Source organism: Centruroides sculpturatus, unplaced genomic scaffold (genome assembly GCF_000671375.1).
Source record: "Centruroides sculpturatus isolate CEXI.00-Female unplaced genomic scaffold, Cexi_2.0 scaffold185, whole genome shotgun sequence".
In the NCBI taxonomy this organism is placed as follows: domain Eukaryota; kingdom Metazoa; phylum Arthropoda; class Arachnida; order Scorpiones; family Buthidae; genus Centruroides; species Centruroides sculpturatus.
Window position 1 is genome coordinate 285,226 of NW_019384424.1, and position 15,551 is coordinate 300,776.

At 31.8% G+C, this 15,551-nt stretch overlaps 2 protein-coding genes across 3 annotated transcripts in view; one reads left to right on the forward strand and one right to left on the reverse strand.

Moving 5' to 3' along the window:
• Positions 1 to 2,517: 2,517 nt before the first annotated feature.
• Positions 2,518 to 15,551, forward strand: part of LOC111619488 (kelch-like protein 5) — a 165,653-nt gene continuing 152,619 nt past the window's right edge. The window contains exons 1-2 of the mRNA XM_023361217.1: positions 2,518 to 3,100; positions 3,374 to 3,449. Of these exons, the coding sequence (XP_023216985.1) occupies positions 3,424 to 3,449 (26 nt within the window). The 5' untranslated portion in view covers positions 2,518 to 3,100; positions 3,374 to 3,423. The remainder of the gene's footprint in view (positions 3,101 to 3,373; positions 3,450 to 15,551) is intronic.
• LOC111619505 lies at positions 4,495 to 5,229 on the reverse strand. 2 transcript variants are annotated; one of them, XM_023361232.1, is made up of 2 exons: positions 4,992 to 5,229; positions 4,495 to 4,895 (listed from the first exon to the last, which is right to left on the reverse strand). In XM_023361232.1, exons 1-2 carry the CDS (start codon positions 5,165 to 5,167, stop codon positions 4,523 to 4,525), a joined length of 549 nt encoding a protein of 182 aa, XP_023217000.1. In that variant the 5' UTR covers positions 5,168 to 5,229; the 3' UTR covers positions 4,495 to 4,522. The 2 variants fall into 2 exon arrangements, with proteins under 2 accessions (XP_023217000.1, XP_023216999.1); XM_023361231.1 differs by having other exon boundaries at positions 4,495 to 4,919.

Consider the following 15,551-nt stretch of genomic DNA (forward strand, 5'->3'; position numbering starts at 1 on the left):
TTGTTAACATATATGCTTACATAGGCAATCAACAGTCCTTCACTAGATTCTTCTCTTGAAGATGCGGAGAAGTGAGAACTTCGGCGTCGGTCGTAGCCCCGGGGCGGACGAGATGCTGTCGCTGATCTAGGTGGACGATCGGAAGATAGAAGCCACGGAATCCACAGTTCTTTTGCGACGACACACCACAATAGAAGTCATTTACCTTTCGTGGAGTCGGAGGAGAGCCCCCTTGACCTTGATTTTCCGATTTTTATAGTTTTTCCTCCCACTATTCGGACTTCTGATTGGCCCCTCGTCCCCTTTCTCGCTTGGTCTCTCTTTTGTTTTGGGGAAAATCGAGACCACCTCAGGTCACGGGAAAGGTCCGATTCCAGGTGTCTGCTCGACGCCGTTCTGTCGATTGTTGACAAAATTGCAAGACTCGCGCTCATAATTCAACTCCGTTACTCGCGATTTCTGTCATCTGGGTACTCGAACGATCATATGCAATGATTTATCTCTCTTAAATCTTTCCCTCTTTTCAGAAATTGTTTCCCTAGATTGACTGTTTATGAGCGCGGGGGTCAAAGTTCTACCCGCATATGACCACTTGTCTCTGATTTATAACTTTTCACTCTGACATCGACAGTTCGTTTAACACGTGTTCGAGTCATCCGAGACTCGTTGTCTACATTTTGTGCCGCGTTGTTTAGATTAAGGGATTTTCCTCCCCCTCTCATTTTTAATCTATCATTATTATTTAATCATAGGAATATCGCGATTTACATGATTCGGACCTCGGTTGGGTCTTCACATTTATTATGTAGCTGGCAGGAGGAGGACATATGCCCGAAACGCGTCTCGGCCCACAATATATTCCCAAATAAAGATCGATGTCAAAAACGCCCAGTGTCTGTCTATGCACCTAGTTGTGACAAAAGAAAAAAAAAATGACACAATTTCAGAATAAGCAATAATAAATCGATTTAATACAACAAATGTACTGAAGAGACATTAATTCCGACAAAATTTTATCCTCTTCATCCTTTGATTTAAACAGTGTCTGTAAAAGTCAACTTTTTTCATTTCATCCATCTCCTCTGAAATATAATATAAATTTTATGAAATTTATTTGAATATCTTTGATTATAAATTTGTTTATTATTTTAGAGTCACTTTTGTGTAAATTAATGTCATAACATCCAAAATAATTTTATTTACTGAAATTCCTGATTTAGTGATTATCATTTGAATACATAGTATCTATCTTTATTTAAAGTAGAGTAATAAGAGATTCATTCAACTCTACAATTGAATAACTAAATACTTAATCTACTTTAAAATTCTATAACAATATAAAATGAACAGAGTGAGGCTTACAATGAAGCTCATTAGGCATTTTATGCAATATATAAAAAAATTACACCAACTAAACAGTGATTTTATTAGAAAGATGCACTTTCAGTTTATTATCCATCCCTCTGAAACATAAGAGAAAAGTATAAAACATGTAAAAATTATTGCCAGTTCATCAAGTTTACTACTAAAGTAATAAAATTGATATAAACAGTGTTAATAAAAAAAGATTAACTTTGTATTTTATTCACAGTATTTATTATTTCATGATTTCTTCTATTCCCTTTGGTACATCTATAAAATGTACCTTTCAAATTTTAATTGTGTGTAACATTTTATTGCAAAAATTTGCACATGGAAACAAAAACTCATTGTTTGTTACATAATATCTGCTTATAATGATCATAAGAAAACAGATCATGATCTAACCATTTAATTAAATAAATAATATAACATTTAAAACTAATATAACCTTAAAGTAATCATATCAAACCATTTTTAATGCTGTTATTGACAAGAATATAAATTTCAATCAGTTATGTAGACTGAAGCAGTTCAAAAAATGAAGAGCTAGCATGCATAGCAAATTATATCCATTTTTATTTAAAAAAACCACATTTTTACCATGATGCTATTCCTTACTATGTGTAGTACTGTAAGGAACCAAGTCTGAACTTTATTTTTATTTTACTTTTATTTTGCTTTCATTATATTTTGTTTGGGGCTTATGTTTAGTTAAGACGAGGGTTTCCTCACCATTCACCTTTAGTAACTTAAAAATAGAAGAAAAACCAACTCACCGACGAAAGAAAAGCGCCGTAGAAAAACTCGCGCACACTTGCGCTTCCCAAGCGGATAAAAGTAAGTCCGCACCGAGAAAAAGGGGGGGGGGAAGACCCCACAACCCAGTTAGGAATCGCTAAACCTTAAAAGAATAAAGCATCCCGATAATTGTTAAAAAGAATAATGTAAAAGGTTAGCGAAGTATTGTCGGAAAATAATCTGCCAGATAAACAAGAANCTAAAAAAACAATTATTATAGGTCAAAATCACTGACTTCAGTATATACCTAGCAAGAACAACGATCTCCTGCTAACAGTGGCGCCGACTAGCGGCAAATATTGTCTCTAGCTAAGTTTGAACTATTAGTCGAAAGACCAGTTAATCTACCGACTCTGGCCTTGCCTTACTATTTTCAAATAAAATAAATGTGTGGAATAAGAATGGCTTTGACCATTTAAATAATTTGACTAAAGCTAGCAAAAGACACGAAAATCCTAAATGTCGCGTCGATTCTTTGGTAAAATTGAAGCGATTTGCAAATGAAAGCGGAATAGAATTTAACATTTACAAATCTTAAACATAAGACTTAAGTTTATACACATTATTGACAAAAACTTAATCTCTGCAAAAGTCGGGAATTGTTAAAAAGCGGTCAACTTGGACGTAAATGACAAAGTGAGCGCTACCTGTAGCGTTCGGCGGCCGACCGAATCCCACCACCTCGTTTCCATTCTTTCGTCTCTTTCCTCTTACTTTTTCCGCTCGGTTTCTTTTGTTTTAGAAACCGTCGCCCGAACTTCTTAAGATTTCCACCGACGTCTCCGGGGAAAAAGGTCGGCCACCTCGTCGGCATCGAGGATTTCGTCCGCCAGGTGGAGCGAAAAATCCGGTCCGGGCGTTCGACGCGTCCGAGTCTCCAGCGGATTTGCCGGAATAACTTTCGCCTCGGACGTCCGTCGTCCTTTCGCCGTCTTCCTGGGTAAGTCGGTAGATCAGTCTATTAAATGGCGTCGGGCCGCGCCATTCGTCCGTTTGGCAGCCGACCAATGGCGAGTGGTGTTTGATCCGACGGTAACGACGGATGTAAACAAAGTGTGGGCGCGTGCTCCGGACGTCAAATTTATTGGAAGGAAAACGGAGGCTGCAGCCAAACGTTTAAGTGCGAAACGTCCAAGCGCCAATTTGTGTCAAGGCCGAAGAACGAATTATTTGCTCTGACCGCGACTAACGCTTTTTAATTTCTTTCTTGCAGTCTGTTCGCTCGTTCCCGACTCCTTTGCTTCTACTTTACCTGACGCGAAAATGAATCAGAAGAGTCCCGTTTACAGGTAAGCCGCTTTTTAATCGCCCGTGCCTAACGTGCGCTGTTCTCTTTTCCCCGCTCCCTTACCGAATATTCCCCCGTTTTTAATGCTTCCCACCTCCCGGGAAATCCTTTGCCCGTCATTCTCTGTTGCGTGAATTTCGTCCGGGTTCTACCCCGTCCGAGGAAGATGCCTCCGTGGCGGGCGGCAGTGGTTTGCCAGACGGTAATCTCTGGCGTGGGCCGTGCCCCCGTTTTGGTAAAAAATTTGGGGTCGAGACCGCGTGCGCGGACGTGGCCGATGGTACGGGTTGTCTTTGCCCCGTCTCTGGATCGTCTCTTGTCTTGCGCCGGGCGGCGAGAGACGTTCGACGTTCGGATCCGTCGCCGCGTCCAAGAGGGGAGACGGAGCCAGACTGCTCCGAGAGCGGAGAAGTGGCGTTCGAAAATTGTCAAAAAATTCAGAAAGTCCGGGAATTCGCCTTCATGGCCGACTCGATTTTTTGTTTGCAATAAGGTAAATCGAGTGCGGCCGTCTGCGGGTGGCAAGAAGTAATGCGTTATGGTGCAACTTACAAAACGGCGTGCGGAATGTCTTTGGGACCCAAAATTTTCCCTGCACAAAATAAATCTGTAATTTATGAACTGATTAATAATTATTACTACATAGTTTGAAAAATTCAAATTAAATCATACACCTAAGTAGACCTACCATACAATTTGCCATGCAATACTAAACTGATAAGTTAACATAAATATTATATTCCAAAAAAAGGTTATAAAAATTTAATGGAGTCAGAAATTTTTTCTTTTGTTTTCTTCTTACGTAAAATGTAAAATTACGAATAAATTATATTTTTCTTTCCCTTCTGACTTTTGGATAATATAACTTCAATTTTTAAAAAACAAGCCAATAATGACTATAAAGTTTTAAAAAAAGAGTTTAAAAAGGTATAAAAAAGAAAATAATTTGCAGAGAAAAAACTTTTATTTACATTATTACTAACAAGCTTCCCAAATGCATTTTGCCTACGGTCTCTTCAGTGGGGCTTACAGCACAAAATCTACGTTCTAACAGTCAACTCATTGAAGAGCCACTTATATGGTTAACAAAAATTCCCAGCATTCCGCTGTTAACATTCCGGTATTTAAATTAACATTATTGTTCTGCATAATTATAGCGAAGTGTTCTTTTACCTTTCGCTTTACATTATTTTTTTCCCTAAAAATTATTTTTAATTTATTAATATTTATCTGACTATTATTACTATTACAATGTTGGAAGACAGGAGAATTACTCATTTTCAACCTTACGGCAGCCAAATGTTCCGACAGTCTGATCCTTAATCTTCGTTTTGTTTCACCGACGTAAAAACTAGGATTGTTACACGTGCATTCTATCCGATAAACAACACCTTCTTCTTCTAATATATCTTTAGCATTATTTCTGATGATCATCATATTTGATAACCTGTTATTTAAGGATGGAGCCAATCTAATTAATTTATGATTAAAGAAGTTATTATATTTTTCATAAATACCTTTTATATACGGAAATGATACATACTTTATTATTTCTTGACAACGTTTAACTTTAAACCTGTTTCTTAAAAATCTGTGGAACCAATCATTTAGTAATCTTTTTGGATATCCATTTAAGATGTATTTCTTATGTGTATCTTCAATTTCTTCTTTTCTTTTATCTATATTTGTTGTTCTAGAAAAAATCTTTGTTATTTCCATCAGGTATACATTATATTTTTGATTTAAAGGACAGTATGATCTATAATTAATTACTTTTCTCGTATTACACGGTTTTTCAAATTTACAGTATTCCAAATGATCTTCAAATCTTTTAATTGTTATATCTAAATAACTTAATTGATTATTTAATTCATGCTCTTGAGTAAATTTAATATTCAAATTAATTTTATTAGCTTGTTCCAAAATTTGTAAGTTTGTTGTTACTATACTATCGTACACTATCAAAATATCATCATCGTACCTTGCAAAAAACATAACTCCATTTAACGGTGATAAAATCATGATTTTAGACTCCAGCTGAGAGTTGAGAGCCAGACCCGTTGATAAAATCATGTCCACATCCAGCATATAAATTTCTGCTAGTTTTGGTCCTGTTACGGAACCCATCGAAATACCTTTTGTTTGTCGATAAAAATTCTTTTCCTTCATTGTAAAATAATTATTATCTAATGTGAAAATAATTAAATCCTTTAAATAATCAGGGACACCATACTTACGTAGACTACTCAAAATCATATCTTTAGTAATAGAAGGGTACATAGATGCTATATCCAAACTCATCAATTTATAATTAGGCAAGATTACACCTTTTTGCAATTTTGTAATTAAATCATCAGTATTTTTAACTGCATATTTTGAAATTTGTATATCCTGTAATATCTTTTTAATAAATATTTCTAGATTATATAATAATGTGAATCTAAAGTCTATGATTGGTCTACATTTATTTTGTTTGTGTGTTTTAATTCTGACAGTTAATTTAGGAATTCTTACGTTTTTCTTTGAGAGTATTTCTTTACTTTGATTCGCCTGGATATAACCTTTTTTTTACAAATTTCTTCAATTTTCTTGTTCATGTTCTTTGTATTTCATTAAACGGATCTTTTTCCAATTTTTTAAAACTTCCTTCAGATATTATTTTTTGTTTCTATTCTCTAATTCATATAAATCCATAATCACTATTTGATTTGATTTATCTGCTTTTAATAAAGACAAATGATGTTTTTTCATAAATTTATTAATTCTATTGTATTTACCTATATAATGTCTTGCTCTTTGATCCTGAATGCGCCCTTTCTTGATTTCAAGTTTTTTAAATCTTCACAAATTTTAATTCTAATTTCGTCTTTTTCTTCTTTTTGAAGGTTACAGTGAAAAATTGCATCTTCAATATCTGCAATAGTATTTATTATTCCACTAGAAAAAGGAAAATTCATACCAGCTCCGTATGATAAGAACCGCATATAATCCTCTGGTATTTCTTTCGATGATAAGTTAAGGATCAGATTTTTCTGCCATTCAACACTTTCTTCTTGTAATGGATAACCAAATAATTTAAACAATTTAGTATTTTTATTTTTTATATAATTTTTATTTTTATAAGAATCTAAAATTAAATTTTGATTTAAATCTTTTTTAAGAGACTTAATTTGCTTTGATATAAATCCAATAGATTTACCTTTCTTTCTAATGACTGATTTCAAAATTAATCTCTCTATCTTCCACACATCTTCTCTACAAATATCTTTTCTGATGGATTTCCTCAGTTGAAGTGTTTTTAAAGTGGTTTCTTCTCGTAGATGATATCTGAAGATTACGTCGGTGAAACAAAACGAAGATTAAAGATCAGACTGTCGGAACATTTGGCTGCCGTAAGGTTGAAAATGAGTAATTCTCCTGTCTTCCAACATTGTAATAGTAATAATAGTCAGATAAATATTAATAAATTAAAAATAATTTTTAGGGAAAAAAATAATGTAAAGCGAAAGGTAAAAGAACACTTCGCTATAATTATGCAGAACAATAATGTTAATTTAAATACCGGAATGTTAACAGCGGAATGCTGGGAATTTTTGTTAACCATATAAGTGGCTCTTCAATGAGTTGACTGTTAGAACGTAGATTTTGTGATGTAAGCCCCACTGAAGAGACCGTAGGCAAAATGCATTTGGGAAGCTTGTTAGTAATAATGTAAATAAAAGTTTTTTCTCTGCAAATTATTTTCTTTTTTATACCTTTTTAAACTCTTTTTTTAAAACTTTATAGTCATTATTGGCTTGTTTTTTAAAAATTGAAGTTATATTATCCAAAAGTCAGAAGGGAAAGAAAAATATAATTTATTCGTAATTTTACATTTTATGTAAGAAGAAAACAAAAGAATAAATATTATAGTTATGTTGTCTTTGAAACCATGTTTAATAAATTTGTTCGACTTCAAACTCAAAATTGAGTCCAATAAATATTATAGATTAAAAGAATGCTTTAATTTAAACATGTGTTTTCATCATCGTAGAATAGCATATAAAATTATAAACTCGATACAATATCTTAGAACTTTATTGCTTGCTGTTCTCCCAATTACATGTATTTCCTTTGGAATTAACACAAGGTTGCTGTTGAGAACAAATCGTACAGGAAAACTTTGAGTGGAAAAAGTAGGTTTATTGACAACAGGATATGCATTTCGGGCTTAATGCCTCTCTTCAGTCTTATTATATCAAATATATTGGTAAAAAATTATGCAAGATTTACAGAATGTATTAAAATATATTTAACACTAGCTGTACCCAGCCACACATTGCTGTGGCTCAAAATGTATCTATTATAAATGTATAATACTCCCTGTGAGGGGGGATTTCGAAAAATCCCTTCTTAGTGTTCATTCTCTCGACATACCCTATTAAAATGCAATCAAAAACGCAAAAAACTACATCTAAAATAGTGTAATAGAATCCCAGTTCTTCACGGTAAGCTTTAATTTTGTCCCTTTTCCACGCGGAGGGGAATTTCGACATCTACATATCGACATACCCTATTAAAATGCAATCAAAAACGCAAAAAACTACATCTAAAATAGTGTAATAGAATCCCAGTTCTTCACGGTAAGCTTTAATTTTGTCCCTTTTCCACGCGGAGGGGAATTTCGACATCTACATATCGACATACCCTATTAAAATGCAATCAAAAACGCAAAAAACTACATCTAAAATAGTGTAATAGAATCCCAGTTCTTCACGGTAAGCTTTAATTTTGTCCCTCTTCCACGCGGAGGGGAATTTCGACATCTACATAATATAAAAATGCACGTATTCAAATGCAACATTGTTTCAAAATTTCAAAGCAATGGGTGAAGAACTTTTGGAGATTTAAGATTTTGAACAAATGAACATTTACATTTTTATTTATATATATATGCGTACAAGTTTTTACAGTAAATATAATTACTTAAGATTATTATAGTGACTGCTGGAATAACCAAATTGTTATTTAAAACATGGGTGAAACATGTAAAAACATATATATTATATAATAATATATATATATAGTATTATTATTACTGGAGTAGAAATAATATATTAAGTTATTACGTTTTATTAAGTACTGGAGTAGAAATTGATTACTTTACCAATGTCACAGGATTTTATATGTATGTATATATATATAAAATCCTGTAACATTAGTAAAGTAAATCAATTTCTACTCCTGTACACCCATATATATTAAAAAGAACATATTCAATATGTATATCAATAAAATCAAAACACATAGAAGTGATACTACAAACCGAAACATAGAAATAGATCATATTTTACGCACCTTTCAATTAAATAACTACTCAAACAGAATTATCAACAAATGGCTACACAACCACACAATATGTCGACCAAAACCAAAGGCACAAATAAGTTACAGAAAATTAGATTATACCCCTATGGTTTTTGAAAACATACAAAGAATACTAATACCATTTAATATCATTTTAGCACAATAAAATCAAAAATTTCTTAAAAATCAAAGAACAAATTAATAGTAATATTCATGCTTTATTAAATAATAATCTTGTTTACAGCTTCATTTGTATGTGTCATCCAAAACACTATTACATAGACGAAACTGGTAGTGTGTTAAAAACCCATATAAAAGAGCATATAAGAGCTGTGAAGTACGATTACACCAACTTAGCAGTCATCACTCACTGCAGTCAAGCTGGCTACGAAATCTCTCTCAACAGTGTCAAAATTCTTAAAAAGGAAAAGATATATTATCAAAAGAAAATTTTTTGAACACACAGAAGTTATTAAAATAAACAAAATACACAGAATGATATCAAAAGAGCTTGGCAATTAAATAAACAGAAACAAAACACCTTTTTTGCCGAGAAATACATATTAACACTCGGAAGGCTGTCACAAGCATTTATATTAAACCTACAAACACCCCATTGTATATACCGTCCCAATCCATAGATCCATATCAGTGTAAGATGGCAGCCTTCTGAGCATTAATAAGGAGAGCTTATTTATATTGTGACTGAGTTGGTGACAGAGCGAAGGAGATTGATAGAGTATTGCAGGTTGCCTAGACCCTGGGTTACAGAAAAAGTCTAATTGTAGGAATGCTTAAGAAGTATGAAAGGGGCATAGTAAAAAGAACCTTAAGTAATGTTCCTACTAGGCTCATGAAATTTACTTATAATAGTAGTATGAATAGTGTTAAGAAAGAAATTGCTAGTCGAAAAGAATCAAGAATGGCTATAAGAAGAGCCCCCAATTTGTATAAGATCTTAAGAAATGATAAGGATAGTATCAAAGGGGAGGAGAAAACAGGGGTGTATAAGATTCCTTATGAGAACTTACAACTGGATGTTAAAAAAGATTATATTGGCGTCACCACAAGAAACTTGAGAGTAAGGCTCAAAGAACATAGATATGTCATAAGAAAAGCATCTAATTCAACGATTTTGTCCCAAATGGCACAGGCCCAAGGCTCTGAGGTGAAATGGGACGAGGCAACAATCATCAAACCTCTGTCTTCCCCAACTTTAGCAATGATGGCGGAGAAGATTGAAATATATAGAAGTAGGCTAGGAGAAGGCTGTTTAAACACGAGGGATGCCGAAAGCCTGCCTTCAGCATGGAAGTTCATGGTTAAGAAATTTACTAGAAACTTGGACCAGAATTAGTACATTGGAACATTTATGTTATTTTTTGTTTTATTTTAATTTTATATACTCTTCCATTATTTATCTCTTATAAAATTTTTTGATTTAAAATTTTTATGTTCTATTCATGGAACATTTATGTTTCATTTTCATTTTCAACCTGTAGATTGCCTGTTAATTGGGCTGAAAACATTTGTTTTTTACAATTATATGTATTTCTCTGCAAAAAAGGTATTTTGTTTCTGTTTACACAGAATGAATCTAAACACTGGAGTTATCATCAATAACATCTGGCAGCCATTACTAAGTAAACAGAAGAGCCCATTTTCAGATGTACTTCCACTCTCTCCTCCATTGTGTTGTACAACACATCAGGTATTCTGATAACAATACAGTGAATACTCTCACACTTTACCTTTTAGCCTGTCACAATTGGTTTATTTTAAACATTTTATCAGAATTATATCATATTTTACAGGTATCCCTTTTAATTTTACAATAATTCATTTCTTAACTAATTACTTAATGTTTATATTTAATATATTTGCTTTTATTATTCTAGTCCATGTTTTCCATATTGTTTAACCAAAATTTTTTTAGCCCTACTGTTTTATTTTATTTCATCTATGTTTTACATAATAATTTGGTTATTCCAGCAATCACTATAATAATCTAAGTAATTACCATATTTACTTGGTTATAAGACAATCTTGCGTATAGGATGAGGTGTGACTTTAGAGATCAAAATAAAGAAAATTAGATTTATTAATACAATGCTAATTTTATTTCGTTTAATCACAAAATATTATCAAATGAGCGTATTAAGGCAAACAACCATGTTTGCCTTAATACCTGTTAAATGGAAAACAAAACCAAAACATAGTGAGCATGACCCTTCTAGACCCATGACCAGAAGGGTCATGCTCACTATGTTTTGGTTTTGTTTTCCATTTAATTTTCTAATTTTTTACCAAGTTTATTTTTAATGATTCAGAATGCACTAATATTCATTAAAAATAACAATTTAACTAATATAAAATAACTACATTTATAATCATTGATAAGTGACTTGTATTTCATTAATGTTTTTATAAATAATGAGAAACTGTTTTCTGTGAACGAATGAGATGCAACAAGATGCAATGCGGTTTTTAATTGATGGATGTAGGGTTAAACCAATAAACAAAGGGGTGTGTATCTTAATTTGTCTACAGTAGGTATCAACTTACGATAAATAGACTGTAGACCTATAATGACAGCATGAAGTACTTATACGTGGTTCACAGAAATTATTGGAAAAATGCAAAGAATCCTTTGTTTGTGCATATAGGATGACAGGTTTTTGAAGCAGTGAAAAATGAATAAAAACCTTGTCTTATATGCGAGTAAATATGGTATATTTACTGTAAAAACTTGTACGCATATGTTAAATATATTTTAATACATTCTGTAAATCTTACATAATTTTTTACCGATATGTTTGATATAATAGGACTGAAGAGGGCATTAAGCCCAAAATGCATATCCTGTTGCGTCAATAAACCTACTTTTTCACTCAGTGTTGTTTTATGATTTGTTTTCAACAGCAACCTTGTGCTAATTCCGAAGGTTGATACAATATGTTGATTAATAGAAATAAAATTGAATTTGGTTCCATAAATGATTATTTTTATTTTTAGCATTAATGGACTTTTTGACATTCAAAAAATACAAAATTTATTTATGATGATGATCTCAGAATGAATTTTTATAAGGCTCAAAAATTTCAGTTAGGGATGAACTTCAAGTAACAAACACCAAAAAATATTGTTAAAAGGAAATTTTCATATAATTGAAATTATTTTCCCACTATGGTCATTTTTTCTAACTTTTAAAACACTCCTTTATATTATTTAAGTTTTTTTTCCTTCCAAATTCCAAATAAACTTTATTGTATTAGGATTATTCCCATGCTATCTGGGGTATACAATCTTTGTGTAAGCATCATGATATTAAGATTTTTTTCTTTTAATTTTCAGAACAAGTTAACTTGTACATAACATTTTATAAAGTAATTAAATTAGTTGACCTCTTTTATTTTAATTATTAACAGAAACCAACTTTTCCATTATTGACAATTAGAGTTTTAATAATTGTACAATATTTCACTCTAAAACAGTAAAACTTTGAAAATAGTTATACAAATTATATATAGTTTTGACCTCTGACCTGTGAAAAAAAGGTATACATACTCTCATCTTTAATATTTTTTAATTCTTTGAGGTTATAATTGTAACGTAATTCACAAGCTTTACATAAGCAAAAAATGTGAATTTTCAAGCATTTATTATTACATCTGTAACAATTACCATTAGATAAGTCACATGACATTAAACAGGAGCTGGTGATAACTCTTATCACCAGCTCCTGTTTAATCTTAATTGTATAAAAATTTTTTTATATTAAAAGACAAATTCAAAAACAAATAACTATTAATTTGTGGGTAATTTGAAATAATTTTATACCATTCTGGATTTTTTTCTTATTGAGTTCATTTATATCCTGTACTGAGGATATCTTGAAAACATTCTGGATCAATTGGGAATGAAGTAAATCACTCATCTTGTTCCTATCCGTAAGTGGCCCTATAGAAAAGCCATATCTATTTAAGATATTAGATAATTGACTAACCCAATTATTTTCATGAGAATTAATTTACATTTTTTGATATAATATTTCTAATAACTTTGAAAGTAACAACTCACTATCTCTTATCTTTATGAAAGAATTAAATATTCCTTTATATAAAATGGACACATTTTAAATCTACTTAACTCTAATCTGAGAGCTCTTCCAGGTATATTATATTCTAATGAAAACATTGTACAAATAAATTTATTTTGAACTACTACTAACTTTTAGTACTTAGTCAAATACTAGCCGATGTAGCATAACCTACTGAATTCATAATAATGGAATTGAATACAGTAATACCTCAAACTTATACAATAGGTGGGACCGAGCGATAACCGCGTAAGTTGAATTCGCGTAAGTTGGGGTATAATTTCGTATATAAATACATACAAATAATTTTTATTGGGCTTCATGTAGATGTGCAAATGATCGTCTCCTGTAATGAGCTTTAAATGTTTTGATGACTCCCTGATTAATCAGTTGAAACAAGCTGGTTGTATTTGGTGGCAAAAATACAACTTTCACACGTGGGTCAAAATTAGTTAAAGTTGCAGGGGGATGACCTGATGCAATGTCGATTATTAGCATCACTTTAAATGGAATTTGTTTAGATTGGCAATAATGTTCGACTTCAGGTCTGAAGTGATGACCAAACCAGTCCTCAAAAAGGGAAGCTGCCACCCAAGCCTTACAATTCGACTTCCAAATCACAGGCAAGCCAGCTTTAGATTTTTTTACAATTGTTAAGACAAAAAATAAAGCATTACCTTTTCTTTTGTTTTATTCTTTTAATACTTAACTTTAATAACTAACAGAACTTATTTACAACTTTTCAACCAGACGAAACTGACGACTAACAACTTTACCAGTGTTGCCAGATATAAATGTACAAGAATTAACAATATAAATGTACAATAATTAACATGCCTCCTTACATTTATATTGTAACACAAAAAATGTTAAATACAAGAAAAGTAACAGCCAACTTGACAGCTTTATTAACAACTTATCTTAATCTCACACATCTTATATTCTATTCTTTGACATTTAGCATCTCTCTATTTTTAATGAATTTGACATTTCCTAATGCCTTTGTAAAAATATCAGCAATATTATTTTCTGACTCTATTTTTACAATTTCAATTTTTCCTTTCTTAACATTCTCATGCACAAAATGATAATGAACTTCAATATGTTTTGAGTTTTTTGTAAAGTTTCCATATTTAGCAATGGCTACTACACCTGAGTTGTCTTCATATACCTTAATTAGTTTACAAACTTTAATGAAAACCTCATTTATTAGACAAATTAGAAAATTTATTTCTGTTGCAGCTTCTGATAATGCAATATACTCTGCAAATGTAGAAGACTTTGTTACACTATTCTGCTTTTTGAATTTCCAAAAGATTACATTTCCAAACAATCTAATTATAAATCCTGTGGTAGATTTCCTGTCTAGAGTATCTCCTGCCCAGTCAGAATCCACAAAACAATCTAAGATATCAGTATTATTATTCTTATAATAATTTAATTTTTAAGGTCTTTTGTCAAGTACAAGTACTTCAGGACTCGCAAAGCATATTTAAAGTGTCTCTCATCGTAACAATTTTGAAATCAGCTCAGATAATTTACACTGAAAGATATATCTGGTCTTGTACCAGAGTTAATGTACAGAAGTGCACCTATCAAATTTCTATATTTTACATCCTCATTTACATTAGACTTTTCCAGTTTTAAATTTATTTCCATAGGTGTTTTATACAATTTTGAATTTTCAATATTATAACGTTTAGCTAAAGACTCAATACTGTATAAGATTTCTGACTTAAGGTTAAAATATTATCTTGTTCATAGTCATATTCAATATCAATACCAATGTAGTTTTTTACTCTACCTAAATCCTTCATTCTAAACTTATTAGATAACTTGTTTTTAATGTCAACAATAACTTGTTTATCTTTACAGCAAACCAAAAGGTCATCAACAAATAATAAAATGTAAATTGTCAAATCATTCTCCTTTTTAACATACAGGCAATAATCATATTTACTCCTGTAAAAATCAAGAGTAGTCAGAAAGTCATTAAAACATTCATACCATGCTCGAGGACTTTCCCTTAATCCATATAATGACTTATTCAATTTATAAACTCTATCAGTACCATCTTCATAACCAATTGGCTGTTTTACATAAACTTCAGACAAAACTTTACCATTTAGAAATGCTGTTTCTACATCCATTTGATGAATATTTAAAGAATTTTGACAGCAATAAGACAGTAGCAACTTTAAAGTCGGCATTTTAGCAACAGGAGAATAAATGTCATCAATACAATCAGTTTGTTGAAAACCTCTTACCACTAACCTGGCTTTATATTCACTTTCACTCTTCTTTCTGTATATCCACTTCACATCAATTACCCTTTTGTCTTTAGGAGGCTTGCTCACAAGTGTCCATGTATTGTTTATCACAAGACTGTCCATCTCGGAATTCATTGCTGCTTTCCATTTCTTTGAATCATCACTTGTCATCGCCTCCTGAAAATTTTCTGGAACAGTAGCATCACAGTAATTTACACTTATACTGTAATAACCGAATTCTTCATCAAAGCGGAGTGGATGTTTAATTTGTCTTCCTGATCTTTTTCCTTTTGTTTTTTCTTCATCCTCTTTTATCTCATCATTACTATTTTCTTTATGTGTATTGTCTTTTTCCAAGTCTTTTGTCATATCCTTTTCTTGATGGTTT

Coding starts and splice junctions, on each gene's coding strand:
- LOC111619505 (XM_023361231.1), bottom strand. CDS start 5,167: ATGGAAATAACAAAGATTTTTTCTAGAACAACAAATATAGATAAAAGA. Junction 4,920..4,991: donor CGTTGTCAAGAAATAATAAA/GTATGTATCATT, acceptor TAAATTAATTAG/ATTGGCTCCATCCTTAAATA.